Source organism: Clupea harengus, chromosome 22 (assembly GCF_900700415.2).
Source record: "Clupea harengus chromosome 22, Ch_v2.0.2, whole genome shotgun sequence".
Lineage (NCBI taxonomy): Eukaryota > Metazoa > Chordata > Actinopteri > Clupeiformes > Clupeidae > Clupea > Clupea harengus.
This window is the reverse complement of record NC_045173.1, coordinates 14,884,621-14,911,308: the sequence shown is the minus strand read 5'-3', so window position 1 is coordinate 14,911,308 and position 26,688 is coordinate 14,884,621. Positions and strand designations below refer to the sequence as shown.

Genomic DNA, 26,688 nt, shown 5'->3' with positions numbered 1-26,688 from the left:
TATTTACATTGCATTCGTAATTCGCAAGTCTGGGTTTTGTGTCTCTCCCAGGTAAAGTGGTATTTCTATACAATCTCCCCTCTGTGATTGACAATGCTACCTGAGTTTGCGGCCTTACAAATGGATTCTCACTCAGATACCAGAGGCTCTCATGGGGAGTTAATTTACATAATTCCCCTGCATTTACTCCAGTTACATATGTGCCATATGAATGACCCAGTACAGCAAATCTGCTCTGTTTTGTGCTCAGAAGACCATGCTTGTCAGGGATCTGCGTTTGATTTTAAGCTCCTGTGTGCTTCACTGGTCTATCCTCCAGAATGCCGGCAGTACAGCATAGCCACTAGTCACTATAAATTAGGAGGAACATTCTGTGATCTTATCTTACTAAAGAGCATTTTGAATCATCAGGCCTATTTGGATGTGTTTTGGCAGCAATCTCCCTATCAGCCATATGTTAGTATGGGGGGAAATAAGGCCAAGCTAATCGTGACTGTTAGCAGTTTTTTCTTTCTCCCCAGCATTCATTTCACATAAAAAAACTCAGGTGACAGAATCATAAATCATTTCATCTGTTTGAAATCACTCCGGTTTATTTCCGGTCATTATGAGCATACTGCAGTTTATTTCCTCATAAAGAACCATCTTTAGCTCCTAATACGGCAGACAAGCCTCTCAGCATTTAAATGCATCTCCAGAGAAGTGGCCAGAGCACCACAGCTGTTATATAGCAGGTGGCACACACTAGTTACTGAATTAAGACCGTAGAGAGAGAGAGCGCACATCCGGCCCACAGGTCCTGGAGCAAGCAAAGTTCAGACTATAAGAAATACAGTCCACACACTGCTGTTTACTCTTAAAATATGTATAGTGTTTAATAAAATAAACACATAGACACACACATTAGAGGGAGAGGTAAGTGGGTGGTTCAAATACTTCACCTGAAGAAGGCGACTAGCCAAAACGTGTTTCTTATTAAAGACTTTATATTTAGAGCAAGCTACAGTGTGCAGACTTTCTTTGTTAGTCTGTAATTTTAAAACATTTTGCAGACTCTCAATGTTACAGTCTGTATTTTTAGAACATTTTACAGACTGTCTTTGTTACAGTCTGTATTTTTTCAAATTTCTTTTCATTTGGTCATGCCTTTGAAAAAATCATGCAGATGATGCCTCAAACAACCTGACTGAAATATGTTTGAGCAGCTATCATGGTGTGATATCATGCCTTGTGTGTCGCTGTGCTTTCATGTCATTAATCTGTTGAATAAATAACTAGGGCCCTCTGTTTTGTATTTTGTGAGATTCTGTTTCATCAGTTTAATGTCCAATCCAACAATGTACTCAGGGCATAGGCTTATATATATATATATATATATATATATATATATATATATATATATATAATCTTTGACATGCCTGTGTCACTCACACGGGCAAAAATGTTGCCTATAACGCTATCGAAAATGTCAAATACACGCAATTTCACGTTTAACTGTGATTTCTGTTGTCCTTACTGAATTCCGTGATTCTGTCCACGTTTTCCGCATCACGCCCTATAAATAACCAAAGATATCCAGACTAAGTCCAACCCACCAGGGAGGCCCGGGTTGCTTGTGTCATTACTTATTTCCTCCGCCACTTCCAACATCCTTCAGGCGGATTCTGACAGCGTACTCATGTGTCTGCGTATGGGTGGGGGTGGGGGTCGAATTGGGAGTGGAGAAAGAGAGAGAGAGAGAGAGAAGGAGAGAGAGAGAGATAGAGAGAGTGAGAATGAGAGCACAGACACGCGTGGGGACCCCATTACTCTGGGTGTCACGGCTCCATCTCGTTGATTGGGGCGGCGAGGCAGCTGGGATGTGTGATGACAGGCCTAATGAAGCTGATGATGAGTGGCGTTCCATACCCCCGGCAGGGAGTCCTTCTCAGCCCAGCCCAGCCCAGCCCAGCCCAGCCCAGCAGTCCCTAGCTGAGGACCACCTCCGGCTCCTCCTTAGGCACCGAGGGTATTATCTGCCATCCGTTATGTGCCTTTGTTCGTTATAATAGCCCCATTGAGAATGGAGAATGGATGCTGTAATGGCAGTGGTTTTGAGATAGATCATACAGTGTTGTTTAGAGAGCTGGATAGTTATTATGAATTACTAGTTTCATAATTATGAAAACACCAGTCCAAAACCTATGAGAATAATGAATAAAGGAAAGTTAAAATACAGGACAAGAATGAAGTCAGCTTTCTGTTTCTGAAGACTGATAGAAGGTTCTGTAAATGTGTGAATTGCTCAGTATGGGCTTGTCTCTCCCATTCTCAGACTTGGCCAGCCTCTGCAGCACAAAGACAGGCCAACCAATCATAAGATTCAACCAGTGTTTGCTCCATGAGTCCTTCAAGTGTACCTCTCCGGAAAGCCATGCATTGCCATGTACATTTTGAGTCACCTGGGCAGAGATTTTGCCAGCAGTCGATGTGTTTCCCCCACAACCCCACGGGCCTGTGTTCAAGTGTGCCAAGGACGAATAAGGAATGACAAAAAAATGGAGTGGCACACATGGGAGTACATCTAGTCCACAATAATGAGTGTGCTATCGCTAATACAGCACTGAATACACAATAATGAGTGTGCTATCGCTAATACAGCACTGAATACACTACAGAGGGCTCAAACATTCTATAGCCTAGTGGGAAATCATCTGTTTGATCTCCAAAAGAAAAGTATGGAAGAGTATGTCCAAACCCTGCTGGAAACGGATCCGAGGTGCATACTGTGGCAGTAAAGGTCCCCAGTCTACCTGCGACCACATCTGTGTTGACTCAGCGTATGCCCATGCAGCTCCGTGGAGCCAGTAGTTGGCAGCCTGGTCTGCCAGCGCCCGGGGAGTCGTAGCGAGCTTTAATTATCGTGATTGCTCTGCGAGTGAAATGAGGATCCAGCAGTTGCTCACACAGATAGATGCACACACACACATAAACATTTTGTTTAGTTTGACAGATTGTTCTAAATATATAATTCTAGGGAAATTAATCCAGATTGGTTTTGGGCGTCAGGATAGCAGGAATAGGGATTTCTCACACACACACACACACACACACACACACACACACACACACACACACACACACACACACACAGAGAGCAGGAGCTGGAGAAGAAGAATGCCACCCAGCAGTGTTTACCGTGATGAGCCCGGGACCTTGTTGAACTGCGTTATCAGAACAGTGGTGTTCCTTGCTGCTCTGTGTCAGCAGGTTTAAGGGTTACCCAGTGAACCGTGTGTAGATAACGCAGAGACAGCCCTCCTGAATCATGCTGTCACTTTAGCACCCCTCTGCCCAAGTCTGCCGCATCTGATGCTCAGCCTGCGTTAGATTTCGCGATACTCCATGACATGGTGCTCCATACAGTCTGCCTTATCTCCAAAATCTGTTCTTTCTTTTGACATTTTACATTAATCATCTAGTAGATACTCTCCTCCAGGGCAGACTATAGGACAGTGAATGCATGCATCACATTTTATCAGCACTCAGCCAAATTAAGCTATGACCTAGGAGCACAATGCACTGTTTTAGGAACTACATGTACTGCAAATCATCTGGAGATGGGCCCATATTATTAACAAAAATCATGGATGTAGCCCATTAAAGTAATGTATTTTGAGACACATAGATTTAAGAGGAAAATAAAGTGTTTTATTTATAGTCTTAAATTATGATGATATTCTGCTCATTATGTAAGCAAGCTTTAATCCCTGGAGATACGTGTTTATGAGAATGGAATCCCTGGAATTGCTCTTTATTTCCGGATTGATTTTTAGAAGAGAGGATCCAGCTTGATGTGAGCTTTTACTGAGCATGTGTTAAGTGGTCGGGGTGCTCGATGTTTTCCTAACAGGAATATGAGCCTCTTCATTGCAGATTAGCAGCAGCAAAACATTAGTGTTAATTTAACGCATTTTTCCTTAATTTACTTGCTTTACATGTACCAGTCGACAAGTGCCTGCATAAGCCAGGCTGCCGTATTTCACTTGTAGAAACGGTGCTGGTGTATTGAATCTACACGACCCCAAAAGCCATAGCTGTTCGGTTGCACTCTTTTGTGCAGCACATCAAAGGGCCTGGAGTGTATGTGCAAATGTGCCGCCATAAAGCTCCATCCTCCATCCAGTAGTAGCACTCAAGAAAGAATCCTGTCAGGGCAGGGCAAATGACCGCAGTGTGTTCTTGTTCTTGTTCTTGCCTTGATAGAGCAAGGTCATCATCTCTAAGTCAGCGTCTGTCCAGTCTGAAAGGCTGTCGTCACTCTCACTCTATCAGACTAAGGCCTCTCATTTATTCCCACCATTTCAAACAAGAATTAGTGCACTTTCACACACACACACCCCCCCCCCCCCCAGCTTTACTGAAAGGTATATTTCCTTCATTGTGAGCCAGTCACCTCCATTTAGAGTAAATGCATTTCAGTCACTCTGTCCTCACTCTGTGCAATCAGGACCGCTGGCCAATGCTGTAAACCAGGGGTTTTCCACTGGTTTCTTCCCAGGGACCACCATTCTGACTATAAAGTAATTTGTGGCCCACTGATGTGCCTGCACGTGCGTGTTTGTAACCGCCACCGCCACCGCCACCGCCACCGCCACCGCCACGCCCCCCCCGCACAGATATTCTGCCTATAACACTTAAATATGTGCAGTTATCAGGGTAGATCACTAACCGCCGTCGCCACGCCCCCTCCCCCCACGCACATATTCCGCCTGTAGCACTTGTCAGTGTAATTTCTTTGATATTTTTCACGATATTCAAGAGTATGTGTTGAAATATCAAAGCGAATTTATAAAAATAAAAAAAGCCATGTTTACGTGTGCCTGCCCTGCAGTGCAGTCATCAGTGAGGGAAGGTGGTTATTGTTTACTCAGACTAATCCCCCATTGCCCTCCCTCAGCCTTGCCATCACATCTTCCACCTCATCACTTTCAGCTTCGAACTACAGTGTTATGGGATTTAGCAACATCAAATACATTTAACACTCAGCGCCGAACTACAGTGTTTGTAGCAACATCAAATACATTTAACACTCAGCGCCGAACTACAGTGTTTGTAGCAACATCAAATACATTTAACTCTCAGCGCTGAACTACAGTGTTTGTAGCAACATCAAATACATTTTGGCCCACATTCTGATACAGTGGCCTGTACGGTGTCATAAATGCAGATTACATACAGCTCAGAATAGGATGATAAGGGTCTTTCTGAAATTTCTCTCTGCTCATATTTGAAATCTACTTAAGTGCAACAAGTTTAAGTGTTACCAGTGGGGTGAACTGATGAAGTGGTTCAAAAATGATATATTCGAACGGAACCATAACCTCTCAACCAGAGGACGTTAAAATCATTTTACTCTTAATAGATTTAACATTTTGATTAAATATATGCATAATAACACTTTAATTAAATATAGATATAATAACACTTTGATTAAATATAGATATAATAACACTTTGATTAAATATATAATGTTTTGGATTACGTCTCCAATTGCTTACAGTTCACTGAAATGTGTCCTTCAGAAAGTAGTTTTAGATTCTCTTTTCATGGTCTTTTTCAGGTGATGAGTGTAAATATGTTTAGCTACTTGCTTTATACATTTACCTTTAAATTGTCCAGGGTCCTAGTTAATTATGCATGTTTCTCATATGTGTGAAAATAAATCAGTTGATTTCATTGTTTTTTAGGCATCCCATCCACTAGTGTATCAGACTTTTTCACTCCCTTACACAGTATATCTAAATATTTATATTGACTATTGGAAAGTGTTGATCTCACACGAAAGTCAAAACATACGAAACAGAGGTAGCCAATGAATGACCTACCATATTTTCCCAACTATTAAGTGCACTGTACATGAACCGCATTACAGTATTTAGGTCTTTTCATTCATTCTGAATCGCAATTAAATTTTCCATGTATTTATTTTAAGACCAGGTACTCGACTCCAAAACCAAAATCGGCATCTTAAACATACAACACAATGTGTCACATGACACCGCTCTCTTTTTAAAAGTGATGCTAAATGCAATACATCCAGTGCCTGCTGTTTTGCTGAGGATGGTGGGGGGGAATTGGCCTCTCTTATATTGAAATATTGAATTACTGTGATCCCAGCAGGGCCCTGTCTGGTAGTGAAAATATTGAATTCGTGTTGTGTTCTTGAATGAGGGTTAGGAAAGAGTTGGCAATTATATTACATGCTATTACACAATCCAGCATTGCTTGTAGCGTTCTGAAAGGGTTTTTGAAACTGTTTGTTCAACTTGCAGCCAAATTTGACATTTTTCTGCTTCCCTGTCAATTAGCATACATTATGGAGTCATTAATGGGAAGCCTGTTATGAGCCTGCATATGTACATTACCATATTAGTATTTAATGGCTTGCCTTTGAACAGGTTGTGTGAATAAAAAGGCTTTGAGGGCAGTAAATAAACAGCTACATTATAAATATAATAGGAAAAGCCCCTTTACTTTACAACAAACCGAGCATTACCTCAAAAAGCCAAACAACCCAGAATAAGCTCTGAGGATAGAGGAAAGGACAAAGCTGACGCCTGATGCTGGCAAGCCAGACCCATTTAACATTTTTCACTATCTGTAGTCGTACTATATGCATGAGACATTTTGTTGCGCTAAAGTCTCTTCCAAATGCTCAGTTTGCTTCATGCACAACACATAATGATAGTTCTTTTGTCCTGAGAGGAGTGTGTCACAATATAGACTCTCGTCTCCCACATTTCAAATTTCCAGTTCCTTATCGCAGTTCACTGCGATATAACACAATGGGTACATGACGTCAAGTCATGGCTACAAATCGAAGCATTTATCTATTCACGCCTGAAAGGCCGCGAGATCTGTCAGCGCGCGCTCCTGGCCCCGCCTTCCAGGAGCTCTATAATATCATTACGCGCCCTCAGATCTTCCTCTTTTGAAACTTCGCAAGACGGAGTGAACATCTCTGAGTATATCTCAAACGCTCTACCACAGTCAAAAGAGTTTTGTGTGCTTTTCGCTCTCTACGGGTTGGTGAGTTATCGGGTTCCTTAACCCTCACTAGCTCAGGGCGCTACGAAATTCATTGGCTTAATTTCATTTTGAAAGTAGTGGCTGCTATCCTTGCTGCCTGGCTGGCTAAGTCTCTGACTAGCCTGCTAGCTTGCTAACAACGTGTTCGTTGCAGATAGTGTGCTTGTGTTTTAACATTCTTCTCTACTTTCAGATTGATAAAAGATGGCCAGACACTACCCCGACTGCGGTCACGTCCGTCCCAAGGGCGACCGCCACCGTCGGTGCGTGACCTGCCTAGGCAGGGACCACGCGGAGGGCGCCTTCTCGGGCGAAGCCCCTGTCTGTCCCATCTGTGCTAGCCTCCCGCTAGCTAAGGCTACCAGGCGCCTTGCGTTCTGGAAGCGCAAAGACACCGAGGAGGCGGCACTAGTTCCATCCGGGGCTGACGCCCCCGTAGGAATGAGTGCGTCTTCAGCCTTGGACTTGGTGAGCGTGAGCAGTCGCCCTGCGGCGGCAGCTCCGCTCCCGGGTCTCTCACCGTCTCCGCCGCCTGTCAGCCCTGGGGCTGCGGGCAGCGAGGCTGAGGAGCTTCAACCAAGCGGTGTCCTGCACATCCCCCACGATGCGCTCGAGCTGGACATCAGCCTGGATGATGATAGTCTGCTAGACTTCTCCGATGAGCACAGCTCAATCGCGGAAGCAATGCAGACGAGCCATGACGTCAGGTTGCGGGTGGAGACACCTCCTACCTCGTCTCGGCTCCTGGGCCAGCAGCTCCACGAGGTTGCGCTGAGAGCAGCCAGCTGCCTCGGGCTCCCTCTCCCTCCCCCTCCCAGTGTGCGGTCCTCGCTGCTGGACGGGGAGTTCTATGCTGGCTCCGCCGCGTCAGTTCCCAGTTGCATTCCCTTTTTCGAAGAGGTGCATGAGGAACTGCAGGCGACATGGGCGATACCCTACTCGGGCCGAGCCCCGGTGCCGGGGTTCGCGCCCTACATGCAGCTCCACATGGCTAAGGAGAGGGGCTACCTCTCCTTTCCTCAAGTGGAGGATGCAGTAGCGGGCTACCTCTCGTCCGCATCCCCCACGATGCGTCTCGGCCAGCAGCCTCTCCTGCCCACGCGGGTGGGCAGACACCAGGCTCAGCTGGCAGAGAAGTCCTATTTGGCTGCAGGGCAGGCTGCCTGCACGACCAATACGGCTGCATTGCTACAGCGCTACCAGGCAAAGCTCCTGACTGAGCTTGCCTTGTCGCTGGGGGAAGATCACCCGTCTGTGGCAGAACTCCGTCGCGCGACGGATCTGTCGCTCAGACTAACTCGGTGCACGGCACAGGCACTGGGGAGGGTGATGGGTGCCGCGGTGGCTACCCAGAGGTCTCTGTGGCTATCACTGGCTAAGCTGTCAGACAGAGAAAAAGCACCACTCCTCGACGCCCCGGTCTCTGTCCAGGGCGCCTTCGGGGAGGCAGTGGTCACAATGGCTGCCAAGTTCGAAGAACAGCAGAAGAGCAGAGAGGTATTCCAGGCTTGGATGCCTCGCTCTAGGGGCACGGGTGAGACGTCCTCCTCAGGACACACCACACCCGCACCGGGCCGGAAGAGAAGCGGGTTCCGCTCGCCAGCGCCTCCAGCAAAGGTATCCACCGGGCGAGGCTGGCAGAGACAACCCTTCCGCCCTCCAGCGCAGCCTGCAGCACAGCGACCAGCTGCGCGCCCTGCCCAGGGCGCAGCCCAGGCTCCGCGGCAGCATTCCGCTCGCCGCGGGCGAGGCAGAGGGAGACCTCAGGCTTCCTGATCGTGACAGTCAGCCGCGCGTCACACAGGGGAGAGCGGTGGAGTCCACACCGCCTCCACAGAAATCAGCCCGTCGCTCACATGTGGAAATCATGTCCAGCACGGTAAGCAGGTTTTCACAAGCACCACAATCATATGTCCTAACTCCTGTCCCAGATGGCGCAGTGCCCAGACATGCTTGTGCAACTCCCCCCGCGATGCACACAGTGCAATCGCACCCCCAAATTTTTTTCAAAAATTTCAAAACAGCCCCAGATCTCGTCTCCCTCCCTAGGCGGAGTGGGTGTAGATCTAGGCGTAGACTCATTGACCATGAGCGGGTTAGTCCCCGACAAATTCAACTCAGAGCACAACCTCCCTGGTTGTGCGGAAAGTTGGCGCGCATGCGCAGTGTCACCATGGGTGCTAAAAACGATTACAAAGGGTTACGTGCTGCAATTCGCCCGTTCCCCTCCGCCATTCAGCAGAGTAATACAGTCTGTAATGCAGCGAGAACAGTCTCACTTCCTACGGGAAGAAATTATCTCCCTGCTCAAAAAAAAGGCCATAAGCAGAGTCCCTCTCAAGGAGAGGAATGCAGGCTTCTACAGCCGTTACTTCCTCGTACCAAAAGAGACGGGAGTTATCGGCCGATATTAGATCTACGTGTGTTAAACAAAGCACTCATGCCGCTACGGTTCAGAATGTTGACCCCACGCAGGCTTGTGCAGTTTATAAGGCCAAACGATTGGTTTATCACGATAGACTTAAAAGACGCGTATTTCCACATTCCGATCCACCACAGACATCGGAAATATCTGAGGTTTGCGTTCGGAGGAATAGCGTACCAATTCAACGCACTCCCATTCTGCCTGTCCCTAGCGCAGAGGGTATTTACAAAGTGCGTAGAGGCAGCTATCGCCCCATTACGTCTACGCGGCTTGCGCGTTTACAATTATTTGGACGACTGGTTAATTGCTTCCCATTCAAAAGCTGCAGCAGTGCAGGATGGCCATCTAGTGGTGGCACACCTGTATCGACTGGGTTTTGTTGTAAACAGAGAAAAAAGCGTTCTCTGCCCCAGGCAAGTTACGCATTTTCTGGGTATGATCTTAGACCACCTCCATGGAGGTCAGGCTGTCTCAAGAACGGATAAATGCCATCAAAACATGCGTGCGCCAGTTCCGACGGGGACAGTCAGTTTCGTCGCTGCGCTGCCAACGCCTGTTAGGGATGATGGCGTCGGCCGCTATAGCGCTCCCGTTAGGGATGTTGCGTATGCGGCCATTCCAAATATGGTACCTGTCTATGAAGCTCAACGCAGTCACAGACAGGCATCGCAGAGTAGTGGTGTCCTCCAGATGCAGGAAAGCCCTGGCGATCTGGAGAACCCCCTGGTTTCTCGCCGCGTCAGGCACTATGGGCATAGTGTCGCGTCGTGTGGTGGTGACCACAGACGCTTCCACCAAAGGCTGGGGAGCTGTCTGCGAAGGGAGAGGCGTGAACGGTCTCTGGTCTGTGACAGAGGCCGCGTCTCACATAAATGTGTTAGAGCTGCGAACAGTAGTCCTAGCTCTACAACACTTTCTGCCCAGGCTGAGTGGTCAACATGTACTAGTGAGGACGGACAACACTGCGACCTTGGCGTATATAAATCGCCAGGGCGGAGTGCGCTCCCCGTCATTACACCATTGGGCGACTCGCCTGCTCCTGTGGGCAGCGAGGCACGTCCTGTCCCTCAGGGCAGTTCATATACCAGGTCACCTCAACTACGGTGTGGACCTGTTATCGAGGGGCGATCCTCGAGCAGCAGACTGGTGCCTTCACCCACAAGTGATAGGTCAGATCTGGGTGCGTTTTTTCAAAGCGCAGGTGGACCTGTTCGCGAACAGGCAGAACACCTGCTGCCCGCTCTGGTTCTCGCTGAAAGGTGCAGGCTCATAGCGTCAGGCTTGTCGGACGCGGTGGTGGCTACAATACAAAGTGCCCGAGCTGTATCAACACGGGCTCTGTATACGCTGAAGTGGCGCAGTTTTGAGCAGTGGTGTGCTGCGCGTCAGCACGACCCCGTTAACTGCGCGCTGGGCGTTAATTCTAGAATTCCTACAGCAATTGTTTGATGAGGGGAAGGCGGCTTCTACTCTCAAAGTGTACATGGCTGCCATTTCAGCCTGCCACGCAGGCATTAATGGCAGTTCTCCTGGCAGTCACCCGCTAGCGTCACGCTTTATGGCGGGGGTGAGGCGGCTCAGGGTGCCAGAGAGACACCTCATACCCTCTTGGGATCTGCTAGTGGTGTTACGTGCTCTCACAGGGCCTCCGTTCGAGCCCCTGGAGACAGTGGACATAAAGTTTGTCTCTTTAAAGACCGCGCTGCTGCTGGCGTTAACGTCAGCAAAACGCGTTGGTGACATGCAAGCCCTGTCAGTCAGTCCATCGTGCCTTCAGTTCTCGCTCGCTGGTGACAGAGTGGTTATGCGACCTAATGCTGCTTACACACCTAAAGTGGTGGTAACCCCATTCCGCAATCAGGTGATTGAATTAGCAGTTTTCTCGCCTCCTCCTTTTGCGTCAGCAGAGGAGGAACGTTTGAATAAACTCTGTCCAGTGCGCGCTCTCCGCTGTTACGCAGAGCGCACTAGAGCTTTCAGACAGTCAGATCAGCTATTCGTGTGCTTCGGTGCACGCGCAAAAGGCAGACCTCTATCAAAACCGAGCCTCTCCCGTTGGATAGTAGAGGCTATCGTGTTGTCTTATAAGAGCTTGTCTTTAGATCCCCCGGAGAAGTTGCATGCGCACTCTACGCGGGGGGTCTCGTCTTCCTGGGTCTTACTAAAGGGCGTCTCAGTGGAAGATATTTGCAAAGCTGCAAGCTGGAGTTCTCGCCACACTTTCATTAGATTCTATATGTTAGATGTGGCTGAACCTAGTTTTCTTCATAGCGTTCTGCGGGCAAGCGATCTCTGAATCCCTTGGCCTGAGAACGATAGATATGATAAGTGTGTTCATTAGTGTCTACATGTTATGTTGCACATGAAACATCCCAGGGTTTTCTTACGGGCGCAGGATCACGGATCCCTGTCGCCTATGATAAAGGTGGCCCTGTTAAATTCATGGTGTTCTGCAGGCAAGCGATCTCTGAATCCTCTGACCTGAGAACGATGTATATGATAAGTGTGTTCATCGGTGTCTACATGTTTGTTGCACATGAAACACTCCAGGGTGGTTTCCTACAGGCGCAGGATCGCGATCCTTGCCGCCTATGACAAAGGTTGCCCTGTTAATATGTTCACCGCCAGCGGCCGTATGAACCTCTATGAGGGCAAAGGCTTCAGTAGAGCTGGTGTGTGTAATTGGCTGCCACTGTATTATCACGCGGGAATGTATAGGGTCCCATTGTGTTATATCGCAGTGAACTGCGATAAGGAACGTCTCGGTTACTTACGTAACCTCGGTTCCTTAAGCAGGAACCAGATATAACAAGGTTGGCGTGTACAGTGTTACCTTGGATTGATTGTCTTGCTCAGTTTCTTTCCGAGGAAGATCTGAGGGCGCGTAATGATATTATAGAGCTCCTGGAAGGCGGGGCCAGGAGCGCGCGCTGACAGATCTCGCGGCCTTTCAGTAGATAAATGCTTCGATTTGTAGCCATGACTTGACGTCATGTACCCATTGTGTTATATCTGGTTCCTGCTTAAGGAACCGAGGTTACGTAAGTAACCGAGACGTTTCCACTACAAGCGACACAGATGCAGGTGACATAATGTTTTTATGTTTAGACTTAAACACATGTACAGTACACAACATAAGTGAGTGTACCTCTGTGCAATATGAGCCAAATGAGCCGAACAAATGTATTTTCCGACCAAAGAATGTGCTCCCAATCCTTCATCAGGCTTCTTTTCATGTTCTTTAGCAAAGCTTATTCTTGCAGTTTTGTGCAGAGGAGCTGCTCGGCTCAGATAGGGTCCAGCATGTGTGCCGTGAACCGGGCCAGGACTACCACACTGAATGCATAGTCCTGACAGTGAAGCACAGAGGTGGGAGTGTGATGATATTGGGCTGCATGAGTGCAAAGAAAACATTGCAGGAGAAAACATTTACAGATGGCACCATGAATGCCTATAGATATACCAAAAGACTGGCTGATAAGATGGTCCCCAATGTCCAGAAGTTTGGCTGAAAAGGAATATTCCAGCATGATGATGATCCAAAACACAAAATCACGCAAAGGTTTCTACAGAAGAAAAGAAAAGTGAAAACTATGATCTGTCAAAGTCTTTCGCCTGACTTGAATCTAATAAAAGGGGTATAGGGGTATTTACATTTTTTTAAAGGGAATTTAAAATTTGAATCTCAGTACTTAAAGGTGTGCTACTGTGGGGCCTCTAGTTTCAATATAGTAAATATAAATGTTTTTTTTTATTTGACATAAGAGCAAGTGTTCGTGCAATTACTCACTTCTGTTGTAGACTGTATTCACTGCTTGCCATATACTGTACCTTACCATGAAAAATCTGATTGCCAAAGACGTAAAGGGTAAATATCAGCGTTCTGGTGTAGTAGGACTCCTACATCACAGTTTTCTTTTTCACACCAATGTTCATTGCTGTCAGCTGACATTGTTCCCACATTACAATTAATGAATCCCAAATAACCTTTTTCTGCTCTCAGAATGAAACAGCCAAACATAGCAATATAGCTGAATGTAGTATGAACATAAGAGCAACTGAATGTCTTAGGTGATAATAGCCACTAAAATACAGGCAAATTAACCATAATGCAGTGAATGGTGAATTACCTGTACAAGGCCTGAGAAATTGCCTTAGAAAATTGAAGGACTATGGCATTGTTCGGTCTTTGAATTTGCTAAAAAGAGGTTTAGATGGCCTTGTAAAGGGTTGTTGTTCCTGTTATGTTAGATATTTAATCCTGAGCTTACTTTAATCCAATGACAGTTCTGATATAAAGGCAAATGACTGGATAGCCTACTAGTTCAGTCTGCAATTTCCACCACTTTCTGCCATTTTCAGCGTTAGTCAGACTATTAGGAAGTAGTTAAAATGCACGTACATCTACAGCACTGTATGCCTTTAGCGTTATAAAAGTCATTATTAAATGAAATTACACTTTAAATGAAAGCTCATTTTAAAATGTATTTTTGTTGAACCTCATAATGAGAGGCTAGTTATGATTTCCTTACAAATGAACAGCCGTTATCAAGCAAAAAGTAATATCCGGCCTTATCAAGCCTTCAGCCACATCTTCAATTCATTGTAATGAGATACATATTCACAACAAAAGAAAGACCAAGGTTGGGCTGGAATTGCAATGCTTACTGACTAATTGTGGAAACAAATTATACAATAAATCCCTCATCAGCTTGAAAAACTTCAAACAAAGAACCTCATCCAAAGCACAAGGAGCATCCAGAGACATATCCTGAGTATAGTCTTCACTCCGGTGCATACTGTAGCCTAGGTCTTATCTGACACATATTTATTATTGGGTCAACGGATAAATTATTCCAAGTGTCATACATTTAATTGTATCTGCGTTTCGGTTGCTGAGGGATAAATTGCTTTGCATATCCTGATGCTTTAGAGGGGAATTATCTTGCACTAACCCTCTTCTGATCCAAACTGACCCTCTGAATCTATGGCAGAATGTAATTAAACCCTAACTCTGGCATTGTCCTCTCCTTTGAGATCCGTTTATCTTAATGTAGTTCACTGCCCTTATGTAATGTTTCCAGCAGCCCTGGTAGAGATTGTCTCCCCAGGAACCCAGCTCTCCATTTCCTTGTCTTGTCTTGTCTCCTTTCCCTGCCGGGATTACACACCTCCATATTAGAATTGTTCATTATTAAACAGATTAAATATATTTTATTGCAGTGTAATGTTGGAAAATAGTTTATGACATTTCATCCTTAAATGTGCACTCCACAATTGTAATGCAATACACTTTTTGTCAAATTCAGTGAATTTCTCCTCACTGTTCTCTAGCTGTGCGTTCTGTGTGCGTGCTGTGTCGTACACAGTCCTGGCACTGTAAATAGGAAACAAACACAGTGGCTCAGACCGAGCCACACACTATTCCAGCCATTCAAGATTTTTCCGCAGGAGAACAGAAGGAAAGGGTGTAATTTGATGGCGAGCTTAAATATCAACAATCTTTTGCCAGAATCGTGGACTTTTACCTTTAAATATCTACAGGTTACATGGGGCGATAAGGGTACAGGAGGTAGAGAAGTCGTTTAGTAATCAGAAGGTTGCTAGTTCGATTCCCTGTCGAAGCGTCCTTGAGCAAGACACTGAACCCCTAATTGCTCCTGATGTGCAGTGTGCCATCAGTGTAAATGTAGAAAAAAAAAAAATTTGTATAACTTGTAAGTCGCTTTGGATAAAAGCGTCTGGTAAATGTACATGAAACATCTTTTGAACAACAGCACCAGGGTTTACCCTAGTGATGGTGTCTAGACCCCCTTTATTAATTACTACTCTGAAATTAGGGATGCTGACCGCTACCCTCCACAGCTCTGTATTGTGGTCGTGACTGGCGTAGAGGGACACAGATTCTCACATTTGGATTAATAAAGCACACTTTATCCGATGGGTAGCTGCCTGTGAGAGGGCAAGGGGAATGAGACTGCAAGATATCAGTTTTCTGGCTTACCATTTGGATATGAGGGTTGGTTGGGGGGGGGGGGGGGTCAGGCGCTGCAGTGTGTTTCTGTCTTGTCCACATAAGGATGAACATGAGGCTGGTGCTCAATCAACAGTGAGGGTGTGGTGGGAGAGGTGAGAAGCCGTCTGCAGAGCCTCAGACTACATTTCCTCTGAAATGATGAGCAGACGGCTCTGGAGACCTTAGGAACAGGGCGGCAGAGAGGATAAGAGATTGCCAGTTGCCACTGTGGATACATGCAGGACTTGTATAGATTGTAGAATGAGATGACTGTAGGTTGTCGGGCGGCTGTGCGAATCACCAAAGCCGTGTCCTTTCACCACAAAGAAAGAAACAGAGAAAGAAGAACACCTGGAAATAAAGCCAGAAATGTGCGGAAAGGAACAATGACAGACAGAACGAAGCAAACAAAGAAAACAGTTCTTCTTCTCCTGGCTTTCTGAGCTCACTTTATATTGGCACATCCCTTAAGGGAGGCAAGCGGGCCATTAGCTCTTCGAACCTCTTCAAGGGTTCCTGTGAAGTTTCTGCTGAGCAGACTGAAGACCTTAACAGAATGAAGCTGGTAATGCACTGCTTTTCACCAGAGGCCACTGGTGAAGAACAAAAAGCTCTCGTGCTATTAATAGTGCCGGGTGAAGTAACGTAAACACGCAAATTGCCCATAGGGCCGTCTTGTGTTGATCAGGTTGCTGATATGGCTCATATTTGGATGCTGCTTAAGAAACCAGTGGAATGGTTGCAGGATTCTCTCAGCTGCTGTTTTGTGAGCCATTAGTATGGGACAGCAAAGGATCTGAGCTAAGGCGAGTAGTTGTAATTGTTTTGTGTGTATGTGTGTGTGTGTGTGTGTGTGTGTATGTGTGTGTGTGTGTGTGTGTGTGTGTGTGTGTGTGTGTGTGTGTGTGCCCCTTGGCTCCAAATATATGCATTGCTGTTAAATCGGCCCTGCCTCCAGAGGAATGCCATTAAGACGGCATTGTGTTCCTTTAGGCAAATCATCCTGCTTGTCCCTCGATACTAAAGCACACACACACACACACACACACACACACACACACACACACGCACAAATACATACACACACACACACACACACACACACACTCATGCACACACGCATTTACACACACACAGCCACACGTTCGCTCTGTAGCGTATCAGCTGGAAAGCAATTTCAGAGAGGTGGAGTAGAAGGGCGGCACAGAGGAGGCAGAGGTGCAGGGGGGGGGGGGGGGGGTAGAGGTGAAGGGCATGGGGGGGGGGGGGTGTGTGAAGGCACGGGCAGGGAGAGTGGAATTAATGCCTTGTACTTCAGAGGGTTTGCTCCTGCTGATGAAGAAAGCGCTCTGTACAAAGCTGGCCTCAAATCAAATAGGTTTTTCCATGGGGTGAGGGGAAAAGGCTTATTGAAACTCCCTCCATCCACCCTCCTCATCTGTTCAGATGACAGACACTCCTCTCTCTTTCACTCTCTCTCTCCCTCTCCCTCTCTTTCCCACTTCCTCTCTCTCCCTCATTTTCTTGCGTTTTCTGTCACTGCGCTCAGACAGCTGTGTCCCCAAGGTTGCCGTGTCTTTAAATACGCGAGGCTGCGGTGAATCAGACAGGACGCACATGAGGCTGTACCTGGAGCGAGACGCTCGCCTCGCGGCACTGTACTGCGGGTCACACCTCAGGTGCCATGCCGTGCCTGCGCCAGTGGTAGATTATTTACCTTTCAGCCTCTCCTGACTGTCAGAGCTCATTTCTTGTCCGCCCCTCATTTCCTGCCGCTGAGGCGAGTGAGTGCTTCAGCCATGTCACTTTCAATCACTCGCACTTGGCATGGACGCTCTCTCTCCAACAGTGAGAGAGAGACAGAGAGAGAGAGAGAGAGAGAGAGATACAAAGAGAGAGAGAGTGAGAGAGGCCCATATGAGCTGTCAGTATCATTGAAAGGTTGGTCCTTTTGTAGTTTGGAGCCTGTCAGAGGACTTGCTTCTGCCCAACATTTTTCATTCAGGCTACGGTGAGCTATGAGAGAGTCGGTGAGATTTAAGGACCTCGGGAACTAAATCTGTGGCTATGGAGAGTTATGAAGTCACAAATGAGTTAACATGCCGCTCCTCAAAGACAAATGGCATGCAGAGTTCTCTTATCCCAGTCTGCTTGCCTGTGTGCTGTGTGTCCACACTGAAGCATGATCAAACAGGCACAAGGTTACCTAGTCGACTGTAATATTCTACGTGTGTGTGAATAATAGACTTGAAACACTATGTTGTTTTGTAGTTGTCGCTCCGCTAACCTCTGTGTGGATGTTTATGTGTTTGTTGACAGCATACAGTCAGGATCCTACCTCAGCACTGGCTGGTTCACCCTCATCCTGGCCATGGACATGTGCAAAGAGATCCGCATTTACGGAATGATCAACGACACGTACTGCAAGTAAGACAAGCAGCTGAAGTTTCCCCTATTTCTCCTCTTTCTTCTCTTTCGCCATCATCACTGCCATGTGATAGTCCAGACTGTTCTTATCTCTGTTAGCATGAACATGCCCGGATCTTATCCCTGTCAGGGTATCCTCTGCGGCTGTCACAAGTGTTCCTGCACTGTAGGCTGCACTGGAGATAATGGCGTCTTGTTTAATGTAATTGAATTACTATCGATTCTCGGATGAAAGTCTCAGTTCCCTCGTTAGCTGGAGATCTATATTTACAGATTCGTGCCATGGGTGTTTTTTATTTTTTTTAATCCGACTGGCGAGTGAGTCTGGGGATTCACCTCAGCAGAAAGATAAAAGATTTCTCTGGAGCTCAGACAAGGGGCATCATTTAATCCTGTGTTTTGGCTCGGCTTCGCTGTCAGGATGAACTCTCCCCTGCTTCCCTTTAACGATCCATAATTACAGCCCTGCGCTCGGCTTGGTGGAGGTTGGGCGAATGTAAATATATAAAAGTTGCTGGGAAGGGGCAGAATGGAGTTTCAGATGCAGCAAATTGCTATGGCAGCTGAGCCTCACCTTCATCTTCAATAGGGTCTGCTCCAGCCCCATGACTCCAGAGCCTCCTCCTCCCACACACTACTCCGCAACCAGCGGTCTGCATGGCACACAGGGTTTACCGTCTGCGGCTCACACTACCTTTTCTCCTTTATTGCTGCGTGCAAGATCAACATGCCTTCCATATCCCAGAGCAAGAGCACAGTGTACGCGATTACTTGAATTTTTATTTCTGCATAATAATATCCGTAACCCCAAATTCAGCCCACTCCATTTGTCACGGGTCTAATTTTTAGCTGTACAGTGTTGTACAGTATCAGAACGTAAGCGTGCTGTCCACACAAAGCTGATATAAATAGTTATGACGTATCCAAACCTGAAAAATTATACATCTACGTTAGGTATATCAAGCACATCTTCTTCTCTTTGCAAACGGCATGCTATTTCATTTCTAAATCTAAGGTGTATTTCGCCACAGGTTTAATTTTTCAGCCTGAACAATTGGAGAAGCACACCAACAATAGTCATTTTAATGCAAGGCTGTGCGTCAGGAAGGTATCTGTTTTAACATAATGTGCCGAGCCATAGCAGCAATTGACCTCACTGCCCCCCTCATAATTGAAATTCAACAGGTGCGGCGGTGAGAGTGAAATTAAATTCATTTGTTGCGGCACAGCAGTGACACGGCTCCTGAAGCCATGAATAATACGAAAAAAAGCTCTTAAAGTCACCCCTATTCCACAGGAGGGCATTCTGAGCTAGAGGAGATTGGTCTTTATTTAAGAAAGAAAGAGAGGGAAAAAGAGAAAGATGGAAAGAAATAGAAGAAAGAAAGAAACAGCCCTGCTTTGAAGACAAATACTTATTTAGCATGCTATTGTGCGTCTGCCCCTAACAACGTCTTTCTGTCCCTCCTTCTCTCCCCGGCTAAGGACGGAAGGGTACAGGAAGGTGCCATACCACTACTATGAGGTGGGGAGCCGGGACGAGTGCGCTGAGTACCTGCTTCACGAGAGCGCCCCGTATGGCGGCCACCGCTTCATCACCGAGAAGGCCGTCTTTGCCAAGTGGGCCAAGACGCATGCTATCAAATTCCTTAATCCAGAGTGGCAGCTCTCATGACCATCACCACCTCTCCCCACCACCCCCCCCCCACACACACACACACACACACACATACACACACACACACACACACACCACCACAACCTTGTGACTAGACACAGATCGCTCCATGCCCTGAGGACACTGTAGCACTCAGAGGTCTCCTAGCTGCACTCACCTTAGAGAAATGAAAAAAACACTGACATGCAAGACGACCTGCGTGTGAGATTCTACATGCACCTCTGCTGTGAAGAGCGTGAGGGTCCTATGGCGGTGGGAGATCGACACCAGCGATCTCCGCATTGGTGCATTGGTCTCTCCCCGATAGACAATCAATCACCAGTGTTTAGACAGATGCACTCTACTGAACAAATAATGCCTGTTGACGCAACATGGTGTGCGAGAGCGCGGCTTGTGAATGTTTGTATTCGTACACTGTCCAGCTGTCGATTTCTGCACCGGAGCAGCCATGGGAAGGTCACTCAAGCAAAGGCCAGCGAGCAGAAAGGCTGCTGCTTGACATTCACAAGATGACGAGGAAGTGCAATCATAAATCATGGATTTCTCGCACTCTCTTTCTCTCTTTCTCTCTCTCTCTCTCTCTCTCTCTCTCTCTCTCTCTCTCTCTCTCTCTTTCGCTCTCTTTTAAGAAAAGCCTCTTGAATCTCCATGTGATGCACCACCAATTTGCAGAAATAGACTGGTCTACAGTCTGCATTTTTAGCTGAACGAGCTGTTTCTCTCAAAGGTTTTTTTTTCTGCAGTGATCACATAGATGAAAAGTTGAATACTTTGTATGTGTGTGGAGGAAATCTTTCATCATCCTTTTCATCCTACACACAGCCTCCCTACACACGCACATATACACACACACGCACACACACACACACACACACACACACACACAGAAACGCACAGACACACAGATACACTCAAACTCGGATCAGTCTTTTGACAAATCAAGACATAGAAATGTCAGATGTGCATCTGTATGCTCCAAAAAGCATATATGAAATTTATCATTTCGAATCTTCATCTGCAATCCAGCATCACATGTTCAACCTGTCTTCAAGGCTGCCATTCTGTCCCATTTAAAACGCCTGCAATGATTAGCGATGTAAAATGATTCATTCATTGGGTTCAAGAACGAGATTTGCTGGATGATCACCGCCAACCACCCCCCCCCCCCCCCCCCCCCCGTTATTAATTGCACAGCACACATCAGAGCAATATGTCACGATGCATTACAATCCTCTCATCCAAGTGCAAGTGCCATCTCTTTGACATTAATAGCACTAACAGCATAGGGTGAAGTGGTGCAAACAGCATGTCACAGCATCCATTAGTCAGAGGGCAAGACCACTACCATTGCCACGGCCCTCACATGCCTGCTGTGCTGTGCCGTGGAGTGGACTCTATCTGAATGATACTGTAGCCTCTGCAGACGCAGTTCAGGGCACCTCACCTCACCACCGCTCCGGACCACCACCAGCCATCTCTCTGAGCCATGAATGCCTTTGTATGTGATACCACTGTGTGGAAAAGTCCTTATTTGTTTCCTTCCATTATTTACTCTCCTTAGTTGTTGTTTTTATTCTTCTTTTCATTTGGCTTTTATTGGCCCCGGATGATCAAGAGGGACCCATAATGCCAACTGTCCACTTAGTCTTGCTGTCTATGATGGTGCTCCTTGCAGATGATAGACTTCCATGTTAGAATTCTTAGCTAGTTTGGCTCCCACTGAGATTACTTTCATTCTCACTCATTAAAATAATTATGTGGGTGAGCACAAAAAAAGACAAAGTAACTAGATTACTTAATTGGCATTTTGGGCCAATGTGCCTTTAAATTCCTAAAAACAAGACAAATGTGTCTGTACGGAAGTGAATAGCAGGAATTTAAAATAGTTTCTTCTTCAGCATTTTCAGTTCTTGCTTGGTTTTCAGTGTTGTCACATCTCCCCTTGACATGTGCTTAAACCTATCAGCAAATACCTTGGGGGGGGGGGGGGGACCTGTCACGCTTGTCCCCCCGGGAAGAGGCAGGACCGAAGCGTGATGCGTCAAGGAGCGGTGGAGGCTGGCGCGGCCAGAAGGGGCTGGTAGACTGGCGGAGTGATTAATCATCTCTGGAGCTCTCAAAGCTGGGGCATGATGCAGCCAGCAGATAATGCGGAGCAGCCAGACTCCCCTGCTGGGCGGCCTGCCTCGACCGCACAGGCTCCGCGCCTCATTTTCTCCTCCTCTCTCTCTCCTCTCTTCCCACATCTGTCCACCTGTCTGCTGTATATGCTCTGCACTGGCAGAAGAAAAGAGGTTCATTAGAAGTCTGTTTACAGGAGAACAGTACAGGGCAGCTTTGGCTTTTTTTTTTTAAACCCATACCTTATTCAATTCCAATTTGGTGTATTTATATAGCGCCATCAACCATTGAATGTATTGGAACGCAATTCCCAGCTATTTCTAGTCCTCTTGTATAGCTGAGCTGGTAGCTTTACTGAGCCTGACTGTGAGAGGACGCTCTTGAAGTGCAATCCTGTGGGCATAAAGTAAAAGCCGTGTCCACAAATATCTCCAAAAATCCCCTAAAAACTTTTTAGAAATGACTCGAAATGATGAGCAATGACCATTGGACAGTAATAATATGTTCAACCTATCATTCAGAGCTCCTGACCTGGCAGCAATGAATAGTGCACCTTTCAAGGGGATCCAAAAAACTAATTAGTGAGTTGTTTTGCTCTGTGAACCATTTTCTGTTGAGTGCAAGGCATGCTAGCCCCCCCCCCCCCCTATACATATATACATACAGTGGTCTTGTACACTCTGTGTATATAGTTGTATGTTTTTTGACCAGCCTGTCATTGTGACATTGTCTGGCAGCTCTCCTGGCTTAGTCTTCAGCGGTCTCCCTCTTTCTCTGATTGCAATAACATGAGTGCCCACCACCACGACCCCCCTCCCCTGGGCTGTGAGCAGGTGTGCAGCAGCCCCTCAGCACTGCTCCCCCCACCGCAGCCGTTGCCACGTGCATCAGCGCGGCCCCCGGGGACGCAGCGAGGACAGTCGTTTCTCAAAGAGAACGACGCAGTAGGAGAGCGGTCGCAGGAAGGTAGCTTGTTTGCTCGAAGACGTCTCGCTTCCTGTGAGCAAGCAGGCCTAGGGGCTTCCTTCAGGAGCCACTGTGAAGCAGCGGCGTCCCGCAGTGTTACGGAACGTTCTTCGCAGAGATGGGAAATCGCGGGTTCAGAAAGCACATACTGCAGGAATTCTGTGTGAAAACCATCTGGCTTTGCTAATTGGCACAGTTCTTCAGCCAGGCGGCATAGCTAATGAGTGAAATGAGATGGCTAAGCGCATGGATGGAGACAATAAATGGAGAAAAACATGGAGGCAGTGTTACTTTCTGCACCGGATCATTTCCAGCACTGTCCACTCTCAGCTGGGATGTGGTCATCAGGCTGCTCTGGAAGCTTCCATTAGGACAGCTCCTGAGAGACATGTCAATACAGCCTGCCTCTGCTGCCCTATACTACTCCTCATGGATAGCAGTCAGTCACTGACACTGTCAGTGGTATGCCTTTTTTTTATCACATTCTCATTTGTAGCATTGTTGTTTGTGCTACCAGCCAAGAGGAAGAGGCTATAAATGTATTCTTTTATTCTGTCTTCAATTTTCTTTTCTTTCTTTCTTTTGTTCTTTTTGCTTGATAGAGGTGCAATTGTCTTACCATGCTCAGACATGGATGACTGACTTCTAATTCAGAGGTGACGGTTATGATTTTCCCTTACTAGACTCAAGTGCTTTTTATTCGTCTTCGAAAGGTGCAAGGCTTAGACTCAAGCACTTTTATTTCATGCATCAAGTGTCCTTTTTCTCTTTGTTGGTAAGTGTATTACTCAGTCTATAGTTAACACCCAACTCCTGGCCATTCTGTGATTCACAAGAAAAAAACTTTTCAAGGTTATGATCAATATATCCAGTACAGTATATATAATTATTTCCCATGTCTGTTCAAAGAAGAGAATGGTGCATAATGTTCATGTCATTATGAAAAGATCTGAAGTCTCCTGCAGACATTTTGCCTTGACTATAATGTAAGGGACTGGATTACTGAATCTCTTTGTTAAATATTTGAACTTATATGGGTTGATCAGCAATCTGTACAAACGTGTGTTCATTGTTTTTTAATGTACTTTTAGGGCTTCACATTCTCATCCCCTGTGTGTCATAAATTGGCATGTGATGATGTTCATTTTTTACATTCTTCTTTGTTTTATGTGTGTTCTATGAATTTAATGAGTACATGAAAATGATCGAAGGTGTGTTTAATTATTTCATCAATATCCGTGAGGATGAAAATATACCGCTCCAGCCCCTCTCATAGATGATCAATGTATTGCTGAAAATTATCTTTTTTTTCTCTGTAGACACTGATATGGTGATAACTATTTCATTTTTGCCTTATTGTTGGTCATCAGTAGTCTTACTGGCTTCATTAAAAGGTGGTGTGTGTAGCCATCGTTATCATTACAAGGACAAAATGATCAGTGTTTGACAAAAAAGCCATGGTTTCAATTGTCCAAAGCACCCTATTGTATTTGTTTTTTTTCTTCTTTATTTTATGTTTTTTGCCTCCTTTCTTTAAAAACACATGCCTAAAACAAAGAGACAAGCTGTATCATTTGAACACTAAATAGCATTGTGTACCTTTAAAAATAATGTTGTTGTGGGGTCTCAAGCAGTTCTGTCTCTGTGTTAATCTGTGATTACACACTGCACCTTTAATTCAAGTGGACGTGTGCTCCACACAAGCTATTTCAGTGTGTTGTTCATCATTAAATGCTGCCGGTGATTGATGTATACTTTTGTAGAACTTAACAGAAATATTCACCCGCCTACTCTATCATCGCTCAGTATTGCCCCTCATCTTCTGCAATCAGCCTCCCTGTGTTGACATTCAGGCAGTGTACCTCACGAAAACCACATCAGGGTATTCTGTTTAGGATGACTACGCTCTGAATAAATGCCTGTATATTGTTGGAGGTTTAAAGGTCTGCATTGTAATTAGCTTATTGCAGACTAATGGCAAATGTTCAGTATTAAATTAAGGGTCTAATGAAGCATAACTAAATAAAAGGCCCAGAGACAAAGACATACTGAGGATGGAAGAAAGCTGCACTAAATGGAATAGATTTTCTGTGTGTTTTTGGTTGTATATGTCCGACATTCAATAATAATGCCTCTATTGTATTAGTTTGATTTGAGTCTGTGGTTCCATCCATTTTTTTTTGTCCAGGGGATGTGGGTGTATTTGAGACAGACTCTATGTGATCGATGGTTATGTGGCGAATTCCACTCACTTCTCATTTAAGTGCAAATGAACCATTGGACAGCCAAGGGAAATGGGCTTTGTTAAATGCTCAGTTCGCCTTACTTTGGACATATCTTCCCTTTCAAACAAACATAACCTTCACTCCTTCATTCTCTGGATTTATACTGTGATTTTTCCTGAAATGCGTCGTCCAGAATTTTAAGTCTTACAGAAAGTCAATTTTGCCACTCTCCTCTGGGATTCTGTAGCTTATTAGAGCTGACTGGTTAGGACGATGTGGATGCATGTGGTATTAGATTAGTGGCTACCTTCATTATCAAAGACACATTTCAGCTGGAAGGTTCTAGTGCCCCTCTGCCCTTAACAGAACAGATGGCACTACCATATGTACTTAAGTACCACCTAGGCCTTTGGATTGGGCTCCTGTCAACATAAACAGATAAACAGAGCCATGAGATTTTGGGCCAGTTAGAAAAAGAGGATGTTTCCAAAATTGTCAGAGGACAAAGTCACCCAGCATCTGTTCTCCTTGTGGACGCACAGTACTCTCTGAAGCACAATTAAGTGTAAAAATAAAAAACCATTTTGCCAATGTTTTGCAATGATTTCCCCCACTTTCTCAGACATATCTTTTGAAAGTATCTGTTATGTTTACATCTTTGGATGGTGGTATGCTGCTCCTGCTGAAGCTGATTTCAGTGTTTTGTCATTTTATTATTATTTGTATTACTTTTTTGTCTTAAACTTTCCTTGTGTTTTGTGCAGTAAACTCATTCTATCACATGCATTTTTGTACTCTCTGTCAGCCTAATGTTCACAATGAATAAATGATATTAAACTGTTTTCTTTTTCTGCCAGCACTCAAGCGACATCCCTCTGTATGGTTTTATGGTTGTGTCAGTACTTAGAAGTGCATTGTATACTTGGTATGCTCACAAACCAGACAGATGCATCTCACTCTACCTTATCATTCTGCAAAGCCATACAACAGTTGCACATAATCAAGCACCACAAAGGTGTATTTATGCTCAAGCAAGCTCAAGGTTATAATTTGGTGTCTTGCATCAGTCCTCACAAAAATATACTTTGACTTTAAAAAATGCTTGGTAACATGTTAGGATTTTAATCAGGTCTGGAGTCTACCATGTTAGGGAAGGAACATCATGCCATCCAAAAACCGTTTTCTTATGGTCCTGGTTATCTCAAGGACACAACTAGTGACAGCAGCAGATTGCATAAGAGTCACAATGAGTCACAAATACAAAGCAAGGTACAAGGTTGCCATTTTAGGTCCACCCACTCTCATTATAAGAACCATAGCTCACGTGAGAGTCAAAAGGAGAAGATGGATACTCATATAGTCAGTTGAAGAGAAATGGTTTCATTTGCAGGAAACCTCTGTTTGAGTCTTCCTTCCTTTCATTCTCTCAATCTCTCTGAGGGAGTGTCTAGCCAGAGCTAGTTACTGGACCTGTGTAATTCTACTGGATCAGGAGGCTGTGGAGACACCAATGGCCTTTCCTAATAGCGGCCTGAAATAATTGCCCATGTTGATAATAAAACAGAACAGACAGCAGCTTAAACCTGCGCTGTCTCGAGGCAAATACAATAAATTGTGCACTAATGAACAATCAGTAATGCTGGGCAGTTCACAACTTCTTAGTGTGCAGCTCCGTACTGACAGGGTGCAAATTAGATTACAACTCACTCTGTTTGGTACTTCTAAGGAACACTCACACAAAGCCTACTATAATCAAATA

General features: G+C 45.7%; 1 protein-coding gene across 1 annotated transcript in view; it reads left to right on the top strand.

The window, feature by feature from the left end:
• st6galnac3 (ST6 (alpha-N-acetyl-neuraminyl-2,3-beta-galactosyl-1,3)-N-acetylgalactosaminide alpha-2,6-sialyltransferase 3) overlaps positions 1-25,771 on the top strand; it is a 49,905-nt gene extending 24,134 nt beyond the window's left edge. Inside the window, exons 4-5 of the mRNA XM_012815383.3 lie at positions 17,832-17,939; positions 19,425-25,771. Of these exons, the coding sequence (XP_012670837.2) occupies positions 17,832-17,939; positions 19,425-19,614 (298 nt within the window). The 3' untranslated portion in view covers positions 19,615-25,771. The remainder of the gene's footprint in view (positions 1-17,831; positions 17,940-19,424) is intronic.
• Positions 25,772-26,688: the final 917 nt, after the last annotated feature.